The sequence below is a fragment of the Aythya ferina genome (genome assembly GCF_964211825.1).
Source record: "Aythya ferina genome assembly, chromosome: 2".
NCBI classification, from domain to species: domain Eukaryota; kingdom Metazoa; phylum Chordata; class Aves; order Anseriformes; family Anatidae; genus Aythya; species Aythya ferina.
This window is the reverse complement of record NC_140297.1, coordinates 43,630,521-43,644,180: the sequence shown is the minus strand read 5'-3', so window position 1 is coordinate 43,644,180 and position 13,660 is coordinate 43,630,521. Positions and strand designations below refer to the sequence as shown.

At 37.9% G+C, this 13,660-nt stretch overlaps 1 protein-coding gene across 2 annotated transcripts in view; it reads left to right on the top strand.

Moving 5' to 3' along the window:
- The window catches only part of OSBPL10 (oxysterol binding protein like 10), a 112,754-nt gene that overhangs the window by 53,332 nt on the left and 45,762 nt on the right, over positions 1–13,660 (top strand). For both annotated transcript variants that reach the window (XM_084510118.1, XM_084510117.1), the window contains exon 5: positions 9,866–10,076. In XM_084510118.1, the coding sequence (XP_084366244.1) occupies positions 9,866–10,076 (211 nt within the window). The remainder of the gene's footprint in view (positions 1–9,865; positions 10,077–13,660) is intronic.

Sequence of the window (13,660 nt, the reverse complement as noted above, 5' to 3'; positions counted from 1 at the left end):
GAGTAATGTACTTGTGAGTAACATTTTAATCGCTAAAACTAATGACTTTACTTGCAGATATTGAAGTAATCCTTATATTAAAATTAAACAATCTAATTTTCTACAAGAAGCTTTTCAGAAGCCGTGTTCTCAGTGCTGCATTCTGTGGTTTAAAATACAACAATGTGCTTCCTGCTTGGCTGGATGGCAGCCAGTTGCTGTCCAAGATTTACTTGAAATTGCAGGCTCTTTCCTTTTGCTTCTCAATTTTTGGTTCTTGATCCCTGGGAGCAACTCAGAGGGAAAATATCCCATCAACCTTGGCAGCCACTGTGTGCTTCTACTCTTCTCTGTGCCTTTACCACAAGATCCCTACACCCTGCTCCCCTTGAGTCATCTTTAATAGCAAACAGTAAGTCTAAATAAGTGACTATTAAGAAGCAAATACTCAAGGAAAGAGCTTGAGAGACGTGGGGGGGAAACATAGCAGTTACTAGTTGTGCTTTGGTACAAACCTTTTGCAGGCAGCAAATGGCATGCATTACCTGCACATGCATGGAGTATCCCTAGGGAGCTCTAGTACAACAGGCAAATTAGAAAACCAGCTCAATCTCCTGCAAAAAATAGGCACCGATTCCCAGACTGCTCCCTCCAGTGGCAAAATGACCAGTGTTAGACTGATACTCAGCCTGCGGAGGGGGAGAGCAGCACAGCCTGCTCGCCCTGATTTGTGGAGATAGACTCTGTCAATGAGCAGTGCTTGTCTGCATCAGGCTTTTTTCCTTGGATTTTATTACAGAAGCTGGATCTTAAATCTTAGTTTAGTAAATAAATAAATAAAAACCTTCTCATTTGAAGACTTGCTGATTGGCTCTGTGAAACAGCCTGAAGATAGCTGACCATCAGAGGAATTTTGTTTTCTTCCAGTGTTTCAGTGCTGTTACAGATTTCATACGCTCTTTGGTGTTAGATCTGTTAAGAATATCCTGGCTTTTGTTCTGAACAGAGACATGTTTTTGTGAGACAGGTGGCTAGATCAGCTTCTTTTCTTGCTGATCTGCTGCCTGTTTTAAAGTACTGAAGGAAAGGAAGTGGTTCCTCATGCATTCCTGAATTGCACAAGTTTGAGAATTTCTCAGGACAGTGGATTACTTTTGTTACTAATATTTAAAGCTTCCAGATACATCTCCAAAAAAAGACCCTTTGTCCCACCTTTCCTCTCTCCCTCCATATCCAACAGCCATCACGGGCTAAAAAAAAAAAAGGCAAAAACAAACTATGAAGATCTGCAAAATACAGTCTGATTATTGTAGCTGTGCAACTAACAGCAAGGGAGCTTGAAAGTGTGGCTAGTGATGGTGACCAGTGGAACAGCATCAGCATCAATGGAAACAGCAGACTGGAAGCAGTAGCTAAGGAAGAGAAACAGCCAAGCCAAGCTCTGCTTTTAGAATCAGTCCTAATGACATTTGTTCCTCTGTTTCCTCACAAGGAACCACCCTGTGGAGTGCACTATGAGAAGACTGAGCAAAAAAGACAAAATAAAACCCCAAAGGAAATTATGTTTTGTCAGCTGAGACAATGAAGATATGTAGCAACTGGCTTTTCAGTTGCTCCCTTAACAGAGATTATGTGGGTTTCTGGTTAGGGAAAAGAGAACAGAATAGCACATGGTGGTAGGGAGGCTTTTTTTACTTTTTTCTTTTTTCTTTTTTTTTTTCCTCTTTTTCTTTCGACTTCTCCAAGGGAAGAAATAGAATTGTGAAAGAAGAGGCAAGAATTGAAAAGAAAATGTGCCCTGGTGCTTAGCTGCCACCCTGATTGTCAGAGGTAGAGTTCTGTTTGTTCTGTCACTTTTTGTGGCTCTGTCTGCAAATTGCATGCCAAGTGAAAATTAACTTGCTCCTTTGAAGCTTCATTGATAGGATGTGTGTGTCTAAGCCTTAATAACTATTACATAACAGAGTCATTCCAATTTCACTGTTCATTGTTTGCATCTTTAAAATAATTGAGGTCAAGCCGGTTGCTACCCTGAGGTGACAATAATAGAGAATTACGTGCTTTTTCTTTGTAACGGGAGGGAAGGAGTAATCAAGAAAGGACAATTGATATGGACGTCATTATCTGGTTCCATCTTTCCAAGAGGCTTTCAGAGTATCTCACTTAGTATTCCAGGATCCTTTCATAAAATAGTTTTTCTCATTAGCATAGTGATGTTCACAGAGGCTACTGTGGGTCTTCATCCAGACTGAAGCTTTTTGGATAGACTTCCCTCCAGCTCACAGCTCAAGGAGGCCCTTTTTGGTCAAAACTTCAGGTTTTACTGTAAGCAAAGTATGCAAATCTCTTATTTCTAGTTTAAGCACGTTTGTGGTCAGCTGGTCTTGTACGTGTTTCCACACTAGACATTTTCAGAGCTAAAATGCAAAATACTCCTTATAAGAGATCAGTGTTATAGATTGCAGTGCCTTTAGCAACAACTGCTGTGTTAGATCTCTTTCACTTTAGTTATATATTAAGCTCTAATTTGCCTTCCTAGTTTGTGTGCTATTGATGGAATCCTATTAAAATATTTATGGGTGTGACTTTACTGAAGAAAAGGGGGAAGCCTATAAATCCCTATCAGGAAATCTCTTTTGCCAAGCAGTAAGATGCATGTATTGAGTGACCTTGAGGGAGTCAGAACACTTTTCAGAAATTAAGCCCAAGCAAAAATTATCTTGCTTTGCTGTGGTTAGGTATTAATGCTTAACTCAAAATAAAAATGCATTAAATTGGGGGGGAAAAAACCCGCATTTTACTGCAGCTGTAGAAGTTATCTTAATTTAAGAGACTTTTCAATAGGAGAGGTAGACCTTCTGAGCTGGTGATTGACAGCACTGAATTCTGTAGATGTGGTTGGAAGCAAGCTAAAAAAAGCAAGTGATTTTTATTAGTCATTTTTTTGCATGTATGTTTATGCTCTTTCCCTTTTCAGAATAAATAGTTGAAAGTAGGAAAGCTTCAAGGAAATCCTGTGTGGGAATTCTGAAATTGTGCTGTATTGTTGGATGATATGTGAGATTAATGGCTTGTACAGTTACTGTGGTGACATTGGAGTTCCACGTGTTTGTCTTACTTGTCCCAAGTATATATCAAATGAATCTATTATGCTTTGGTATGTATATATTAGTTGTCTGTTTTAACCTTTAATTTTCATATGATGCCAGTTCATATTGTTGTTGGTGATATCTGGATCAAGATTGTTGATATCTAGGTCAAGCAAGAAATCTTTCTCAAGGTCAGAATCAATGACTGTTAGGCTTTCGTGGCAACCCAATGCATTGGGTTTGCAATGATTTAGAAGGTTTTCATTTTTTCTCTGTGGACTTGATTCTCTTCCTTTACACGTCTGCTTCCTTTTTTTAAGAAAAGCAGCGTTTTATATTAAACAAAAGAGGAAAAAAAAAAGAAAAACACAACTCTGTGATATTTGCTTTTTTAAAAATGAGAACCAAGGTCTGCACTCCTATCACTTATGACCTAATTAAGGATGGTTTCAAAAGCTGGCTTCTACTTGTGTCCTTTCCTGATGGCTTTCATAATGTTTTTCTTGTGTTATGATTCTCTAAAAGCAAGAAACTAATATACCAGAAAGTATTTGTGTGTGTGTGTGTGTGTGAGAGAGAGAGAGAGAAAGGGAGAGCAAGAAATCATGTTTTCATATAACAGAAAGAAAACAATGAAGAAGCATTTTGGCGCCTTCCTTGCCTTTGAAGGCAGTAAACCTCTCAAAAATGCAACTCGACTTAGGGTTGGTAAGAAAGTGATTTGCGTTGCATTCCTGCATTACTATTTAAATGTCCAAAGCTTTTCCCACAACATTTTTTTTTTTTTTAACAGATGCTCTCTTTTTCATATTAGCATTGTGTTTATTTTCCGAGTTTTCTTTATGATTGTTTTCAACTTGCCTACTGTCAGCAATGGAAAGGTTTTAAAAATAAAAATTACTGCATTAAATCTTCCAGAAGAAATGCCCAGAGGTGACTATGCAGCCAACGTGCTGCTGGTGGTGGTATTACTGACAGCCCACGCAGAGAACAGTAAGTTGAGAAAGAGTGGTATTAACTGATAGAGCTAAATGTGTCCTTGATGAATGATTTCTAGCATGTCACAACTTGACAACATAGAATTTCTGTGGGTTCTTAGTGCTGCTAAAAGAATATTTTCCTTCTCTGGAGTGTTTTGGATTTTTTTTTTTTGTTGTACGCATGGGTAGGAGTATTGTAATACCTACTATAAAATGATTCAATATGTGTGAAGATCAATTCCAAAAAGGAAAATAGCACATGCTAAAATATAAATTGCTCGTGTGTATGTCAGATGATGTATTCAGTCCTGGGAAGGTCTGAATAATCTTCCTCAAGTTATATATTCCAAAGAGAGGTAGGACGGTCTCTAGTATTTAAATCTTCATAAATGAGAACAGGATTGATGACACTGTTTTCTTGCTATGCTCTGTATGGCCTGTATGAGGAAGGGGGAGAATGTTTGCTTACCCTTTGAGGTAATACAGCTGATGTCATTCTTCTTTGGCTTCAGGGAGCTTGAAATCACTGTGTCTTAGGATGCCCCTGAGAATCCTGTGAATTGGGCAGTTTGGTAAATGATGTAAAGTTGTTTTTTGCTTTAGGTTGTTGTGATGTGCTGCTAGTTTGGTGAAGTCCTGTAAGGTCAGTAATTGTAGAAATAAAGATGTTCCGATTATCGTAATACCCATCTGGGCCAGACAAACAGACTTAGGTCTGTTAGTCCTGGAGATAACGAGCATTTCCAATGTAGATGAAACCATGTCAGAGGCAGTCATATGCTCTTCATTTGTGTGTGGCTGTTCAGTTTTCATCCTTTTGAAGTTCCAGTGTATCTTTGTTCTAGGATAGGAGGAAAAAATCTTTAAAAGAGTTTATTATTAGGCTTCATAATTGGGATTTTCTCTCTCTGTAGTTTCAGAAACAAATTGAAACCTTAAATCAAAATTGCTGTTCAGGTTTCTAATATGATTTCTCTGTTTGGGAAAGATTAATATATCGTCTAGTACATTAACAAAATATTGAATTACTGTAATTTTTCTTCTAGCACAGAAATAACACCTCGATTTTTCTTGATTATTTCTTAAATTAATTTTTAGTTGCTAATTTTAGCTAATTTACAGTATGAAAGACTCTTCATTCTTCTTAATGTGTCTGAAATGTTCTGGATTCGCAAAAAAATGCGTCTCAAAGCCTTTGCTGTCCGGGCGACCCTGAGAACAGAGTCATTTCTAGTTGTTGATTTGTTTGGGATCTTGTTACGTAATGGTATGGTACCATATAACATTGGCAGCGTGTTCACAAGAGGAAGATCCAGGAGGTGGAATACCAGCTGCAAAGGAGTAGTTGGCAGTTGCTGTGACTGGGGTAAGTAGGGAAAGCAACCACACGAATCACACAGGGTGTAGGATGGTTTGGGGAGGGGAGGAAGCAGGCAGCAACAGCAGCTGGGAAGGGGCTGTTTTGGAGCAAGCAGTAGAGCGTGGATGACCTACTGAGGCAAATGTCAGAGGTAATTGCTGTTGTTTGGTTTTCTGTGAAGGTGTTGTTAAGTGGCAGCTTTCTTCGTGGGTGGTGTTACCCAGAGGAATGCTGACAGTATCGGAGAATTTCTGGCTGGCTAAAAGGTCTGCATCTCCTTCCAGCTTCAGGAGTAACTGTTAATAGGAAATGTATAATGTGGTCTACTTCTGCTCTCCTACTGCAAGCTGAAGATGGCTAAAAGAGTAAGCCATGCACATGAGCAGTAAATGCTCGTCAACTTCTAATGCTTTGAATCCTACAGAGGAGCTGCTGTTCTTGGTGTCTTCTGCTGCTTCAGGCACCTTGAACAGTTGCTTTTACCACAGCTCTAATGTTGCATAGAAACGTTGCCAGCAGGTAGCATGGAAAGGATGAATTAAAAAGGCCTCTTTCAAGCTAACTTTAGGTCAGGTAGAGAATATTAAGACCCACAACGATACTTCATTTTTGATAAAGGGAAATTAAACAATTGTTTTTGTTTACTTTTTATTGTAAACTGGGAAGAATTTAACTGTAGGCTGTAGAGCTTGGGGCTAGGTGCTAACTGCAAGCATTCAGTCACTTTTTCCAAACGTTTCCTAAGCTCTGCGATCAGTTTATCTTACGTTCTTCTCTTAGATGTATAAGAATATATTTGCCCTTTAAGCAAGGAAGGGGAAAATGGAAATGTTATTTTGGATTTTTATTTTCCTGTGGAAGCAGATCCTTGGAAATGTATGCTATTTCTAACAAAGAAAATAGAAAGTATGAAAAGTGATTGCACAGAGATGAAAAGAAAATATTTCAGTTGCTTCAAAGCATCAGAAGGGGTTTCAACTTCACAGTCTTGTTCAGGATGGGAAAGGGAGGGAAGCAGTTTTCCATTCAATTGTAGTGCACAGTCTTCAGGGAGAATGTGATCCATCGACTCCCAGCCATACCTTCAATTTGTTTTCCTGAGCTCTTTTTATAGGGGAGTGTGGCTCACTTACGTGAGTGTGTGTGTCTGTGCTGGTCTGGTTTTTGTTTTGGCTTTGAAGGGACCCCCTGTCTGTGCAATGGAGCTCAGGTACGTGGTGTGTGACTTCTCAAAACTGGAGCACAACCTGAGGTTCGGGCAGTTCCTAAAGGTGCTTATCCTGGCTGCCTTTGTCGTACTCTGTCTAATTCTCTTTTCTGACAAATGGAATTAAAATTGACTGTGCACATCTTACTGTAAAAATCTGCATAAGATTGATTCTTTTTTTGGCAACAACCTGAGAGCACAGCTCCTTCCAGTCTTTCTGGATTTTGCAGTTACTTCACAAATAAAACTCATCAAACCTATAACACTTTGGCTTCTTCTAAAGCTTTGGCCTCTGTTTTTAAATGCTAACTGTTAAGATCTCAGCATTTTAATTTTCAGCAGGGAATTAAACTAAGTTTCTTATGTAGCTTCCTTCAACAGCCTTTCACTTAATTCTGTTATAATTTGTTTGCAAGGATGAGTATTTAATCTTTGAGTTGAGTTTCCATTCTTCCTTTTCAAGTGTACTCAATATGAACTTATTAATTGGTATACTTAGCGCAGTGTAGGGAGGCTATGAGAAGCAAACCATGCTTCAAAAAGACAATAATAATAATGAAAAATCATGATGTTCATCATACACTTTTCACATTACAGTAGGTTGGACAAATGGAGCTTGAATTTGTTGTTTACAGTGTTTAGACTTTTTTTGAAAGCTTTTGAGAAACTCGAGTGTAAACCTGTAAGTTTTTTTTTTTTTCTTTTTCAGTGAAATTATTCTTTTTAGGAAGACGTTATGTTTAAAATAGTTTTCTTAAGAAGGAGCATCTCAAGATCCTGAATTTTCCAGACTGCATCTAGCTCACTGTTATCGCACATTTTAGCAAAATAAACCGCCTTTTATCACTCTGTGACTTTATAATGCGATACCTTTCATATACGTAACCAGGTTATAAATTTATTTTGACCTTATAGTGTCCCACCAGCCTCCTCGTGTGCTCTGAGCTGGCTGGGTTATTGGTTGCCTGTATTAGAGAAGAGATGATGACTGTTGTGTTACGTGCAGCATAGGTGCCCCAATCCAAAGTGCCTTCCTTGAAATGCTTTCTTCAGGGATTTAATCTAGAAATTGTTGCATTAGAGAAAAATCCACTCTGTTACATGAACCTTGTAATAATTAAGCCAACATATTTTGGGGGTCAGTGAGCTGGTACAGGAACTCTGTGGTTAATGTGATGGATCGCGTGGTGACTGCCAGCAGCGTTGACGTTCTGTGATCGCGGCCACGTATGAGATTCATTTGAATCGCTGAAGGAGTTGGACTTCGATTTATCTCTCACTATGATTAGAGCTTGAACTTTAGCTGTGAGATTGAATTTGCATGCTTCATAAACCTATTAAAATTGATCTTTTTATTATTTTTTTTTTTTTCAAAGCATGTAATCTTCAAATAGCAGTTTCTTAGATTATGTAAAAACATCAGATTTAGCAAAAGAGAAAAGAGAAGGGGAGGAAGAGAGACCTAATAAGAAGACAATCATGGAATAACCTTCATGTTTAGCTTAAAAGTCCCACTCTAGAAACACACATAAAAATTTCTGCCCTCCAGCCCTTTCTTCACATTGGTTTGGAGTTTGGGTGGAATAGCTGGCACATGATATCATCTTTCTGTATTTTCTAGGAAGCTGTTTTTTAGGGTGCTGCAAGCTTTTGAGAATGTAAAAGGACTTTTCTCTTGTATCAGTCTGGCAAGAGGATTGGTAGGTTATTTCTACTATTTCATCCGCCTTTTAGGATCGTGAGCCTGCGGTTATACTGAAAATAGAAAGATTGGAAAATGAGATTTTTAAGAGAGGTAAGACAGTTCAACACATGGCAACCGTTATTCAGCATGGACTCCCACGGGTAATTGAACCTTGGGTTTATATTGATAGATCTTGCACCTGCAGCAGAAAGGGATACTAAGCAACTCTGTTCTTGTTAACTGAATTTTCTGTCTGGTAGTATATATCCTTTCTGCTATATCTTGCCAAAGGGTGTGGAAGGGAAGAAGTGTGATGCTGCATTATTGAAGAAAGATTGCAATGTCTTAAGCGAAGTCATTACTTAGATGGTGTGGATCTTCTCTGTAATTGAGTGAGAGCTTGATATTTGGGAGTTGGATGTAAGTACTTTACATCGTTTGGCAATAAGAGATTTGCAATCTTATGTTTAAAATCAGCTTTATGTGTGCCCATAACTTGTCTTTGTTAGGGTATCTGATCAGTAGACAAACTTGTGGGGATAAAACACCACCACTTCGAGATGTCCGGAAGGCTGACGCAATCCTCAAATTATTTTTGAGATGAGATACGTAACTCTGGCTCTTTAGACATAAGCTGTATATATACATAAGTCAGTACGTTAAAGAAAAGGTCCAGAATGAATTTGAGTTTTGTCTCAAATGTGTATGATTGTAGTTACAGGCATGATTATTTCAAAGATACTCCCAAGTGTGGTGTGGTACATGAAGGTGTTTTCTTATCTTAAGGAACGGTAAGTATGAGAGAGTCCCATCGTATGCATGTATAATTTATGAAAAGCTGTAAAAACAGATTTTTTAAACATCTTTTTCTTTTAGTTATAGGAAGGATTTTTGGAAGCTTGCCAGTTTATTTAAAGAACAGCCTGCTCATACAATGTTTTTATCTGCTCTACAAGCGTGCATTTTATCTTTGTCTGGTTGGTTCAAATGTAGAAACAGATTAACTTTCTTCCCGACAGCTGGTATTCATATCTGATAGTAAATAAGTATTCTAAGTTGCATCCTATGGCAATGCCTGTAAACTTCCAAGTCACCTTATTTTTTCAAAATAATTCCTTACCGATGCTTGAGAAATGAAAAATGTTTGTTCTTAAACTGTGACTAGATGTTTCATGTAGGAAAGGAAGAAGATGAATGCTGTATTTTCTGTGGGTGTCTCAGGTCATGGACCTAGGAAAGAAAATTCAAGTCTAAATTGGTGACAGAGAAGGAAGTAGAATTTTCGTATGTTTCCTTAAATACTTCCAGAAAGTATGAGTTGCTATTACACCTACCAGGAACCTATTACTTTAAGAGACTATTTTCTCTAACATAGTCTTGACGTTTTCACAGGTCTTTGGTAGTCTCAAGCCCTTTGTTTTTGTAGGTAAATTTATGGTATATTTGCATCATAACATGAACGTTCATTTGTTGTTCTTTACATTTAGTTACTACATCAACCTGTAGGAATTTAACAGCTACGTTGTGATATTTCCGATGGCATCAGATGTTTTTGCACCTTTACAGATGATGAGTCAAGTTGAGGGACAACAGAAGAATCTTGTACAAGCCATCGAAGCTCTCCCAAGTTCTGGACCCCTTTCTGCCTTGGATCAGGACTTGCTGCTTTTAAAAGCTACCTCTGCTGCCACCCTGAGCTGCCTTGGAGAATGCCTGACTCTGTTACAGCAAAGCATGCATCAAGTGGGCCAGCACCATAACAGGTCACTGTCATCAGGTGAGCACAAGCACTCTTGGGTATTTTTTTTACATGCGTTAGGGTTTTTTGTTATGCTACTGAAGAAGGCAAAATGAACCCTTCCTCAAAGAGGAAGCGAGCAGTTGGATTGAGCAGCCTGTGAGCTTCTGCAGCATCAAGTATTAGCATTTTTCTCTTAGCCTAAAAAAAAGCTGCAAAATGTTGAAATTGGAAAAGAGGGGAAAAAGATGTTGTCCTAAGTCTTCACGGGGAAATGAGGTTTTGAAGACAGCAAGACAGGGAGGGGGAAAAAAGTGGCATGGAGAACAGATAGATAAGCCTGTGCTCTTAAAGACAGTGCAGAACCTGCTTGGTATTTTTATGTAGAGATTGAAATCACACTACAGTTGTGTTTGATAAAAATGCAGTGTTACAGTGAAAAATCATATTTCTAGTTTTTTACATAAAAAGATTAATCCTGCTGAGGTAGATTTATTCCAATTAGTGGTTTTATAAGTGGTTTTATTTAAGTCTGGGAAGAGATCTCCATGTTTCTATTAAAAAAAATAAATATATATATATAAAAATAAAATGCTGTCAAATTTTTATGAACCTAAAAAGTCAAAACTGTGTGATTCTGCATTGCAGGCATGAACCTCCCAAGTCCTCATGCAGCTCAATTTTTTTAATTCACACAGTTGTAGGACTCTATCAATAATATAGGAAGTCAGACCTTTCTGAAAGGATGGTCATTGTTTTCTCAGGGGTAAACTGCCTAGTGTAAGCACAGGAGCAGGACATGATATAAGTGGAGGAGGAGGAGCAGCAGCAAAAATGGGGTGGCTTTTCTGGAAATGGGGTGGCTTTTTATGTTTTTTTTGTAGGTAAATCAACAACATAATCCAACTTCAAGTAGGCCCTTAAAGAACAAAACATGAAGAAAAACACACAAAAGTACTGAAAATCAAAAAGACAAAACATTCTTATTTGCAGAAAGTTTATTACAGGGCAGGATATGCCCTCAGGGCTGCTGAGACAACTGAGTAAGAAGAATCCTTCTGATGAATTCCCACTGTGGGGAAAATAGAAATGTGAAAGGGTCAGTTGAGAAGTAGGGAAATGACATTAAAAGGGCCCTTAGGAAGACAAAACAAAACAACTACCAACCAACCAACAAACAAACCCACTACTACCACTAACAAAAAACAAACAAACAAAAAAAACCAACAACAACAACCAAAAGACAGTTAGAAACTTTGATGCCTATACTATGGCATATTGTGACTTCCCTAATCCAGATTCTGATATATTTCAGAGAGTAAAGTAAATGAACAACAACAACACAATTCTGTATTCTGGTTTTAACTTAAAAAATGCAGAAAAATTGCACATATCTTAATAGTAATGATAAAGTGCCTTTAATTGAATTCTTTGATATAATGTCATTTCAAAAGAGAATGGGTTGGATCAAAGATGAAAAGCATCCTTCAAAGAAAAGTCGCTTTCCAGTTTCAAAGTCCCTGGGGGTTGTTTTTCATGTCCGTGTGATCTAAGTGAACTGTCAGAGATAGATGACTTGAGTCGTACATGCCCTTGAATCTCTGTCCAAGTAATCTTCTGTTAAATCAGTGCTGTGTTTTGACTTGATAATGATTTTTGCAGATCTGTGCACAATAGCAGGGAAAAACAAATATAACACTAGTACTCGCTTAAAGGGGTTCCCTTTTTTAATCCCTTCTCCCTCCCCTAAAAATGTTGAAAGCTGCTATTATAAAGGACTTAACAAAATTTAATAAGTATTCTTATTTGTTTGTTTTCCCTTTAGACTTCAAAGTTGTACGAGAATTCTTTCAGGAACTGAAATTCTGTAGCACTTGTTCATATCAGCATCTTCAGTGTAACTGTGAGAACCCGAATGCAAACAGTTAATCCTTCAGTGTGTAGGTGTGCTTATTTGGTATGTAATTTAGAGAGAGGGAGACAGAGGAAGAGAGGGGGGAACTAAAAGCTGCTGAAATATTTAGACTATTCTCCCTCAAAAATCTGTGAAATTACTACTTTTTCTTCCTTTTCTTTTCCCCAGGACTTGTTATGCAACACAGTTGCCTGAAAGAACCTGGCATGAAAGTCTTGATTACTGATTTTCCTACCCAGTTAATCTTGCTCAGGCGTACTTTGGTGGACTTAACGTTTCTGCTGAGTCGGTAGAGTTTCAGAGTCATCAAAGCTGAATAAACTCGTACCTAATCAGACTAATGCCTTTAAGTAATCTAGCAAACTCTAACTTTGAGAGATGATATATTTCATTTTGATTCTGTGTCCTCCAGGTGAATTTTTTTTAATTGCATATCCAGAAGGAGCAACCAAACGGTGACCTTTATTATCACCTCCTGATACGGTCAGGTGAAAATGGCTTGTTAGGTTAAAAGCCATATGTTCATCTGATAGAAAGTCTAAAACATCTTTCCAGGATGATGTGATGGCCTTGTTCAATATATTGCCAAACGTTTCCATCCAAGTGCCATCGTTACCTGCTACATAGCGTCCAAAGATTCTAGTTGAATAAATCCTGTGGAAAGGCAATGGGGACAAGATCCTCAGGCTGTTGCACAGACAGACAAGGTAGGAATTCTAGCCTACAGTTCATGAAGGTGGTCCAACAAAGCAGAGCAGCACTCCCTTGTAGAGTGTGAGAAATAAGCAATGACTTAACTTTCTTAAATTAAACTTACCTTTGACTTCACCTTCCTTCAGAATGAAATGCTCATGCTATTATGTCCTAAATACAAAGAGCTGCCAGAAGAGTAGATAGTATCTACTTTCTCTGTACCTTTACCCTGCTTCTGTTCTTGAAGTCATTATGGCCAGTTGTGCATGGATTGTTAACTTTCCCTCTGTGCACCGTAGGCCTTGCCATCTGAATGCTTCTACAGCAAGGACTTAAAGTAGCTGAGAGTTTCTCACATAATACTTAGAGAATGCACTCGCAAAGATAGTTATTAAATAGTAGCTATTTAAACAGATTTGTAGACTGTAACTTTTTAAAAATTAAAAAAAATGCTACTTTTGAGGTAACTTTTTTATTGTTTTGTTTTCCAGTCGTGTGATTAGATAAATCTGATCCAGTATCTAGGATTGTGTGGGTCTTGACTTTAAATATTTTATGACATGTTTTGGCGTGAAATAGTTTAAGAAAGATGTGATTTTGAGCTCTTCGTGTTTCTTGCAAGTTGTCAGTCTTATACCTCAAGTCTGCAAGCAGTTATGAAGATTAAACTGAAATCTTCAATCTTTTTTTGAAGGGTAGTCAACACATGTTTTATTCCCACAGTAAAGATTCAAGGAAAGGTTTTTTGTGATTCTCTTTTTGTTAGTGCTCGATTTTGGACGTGCATCAACAAGAACAGCCAGTGAAGCAAAAATTCTGTCTGTTTCTACTTTGGGGTAAAACAATGTCAAATTCATATCTAGCTGTCTCCATTAAAAGTCTATGCATTGATCTCTGGCTAAATGCTTTGTAATTTTTTTTCTTTAATTGAAAATGTGCTGGAGAAGGGTATTATTAGATGAAAGTATTGGTTACATACAGTGTAAGGTGAAAATGAGGGATTGCACCTATTCTT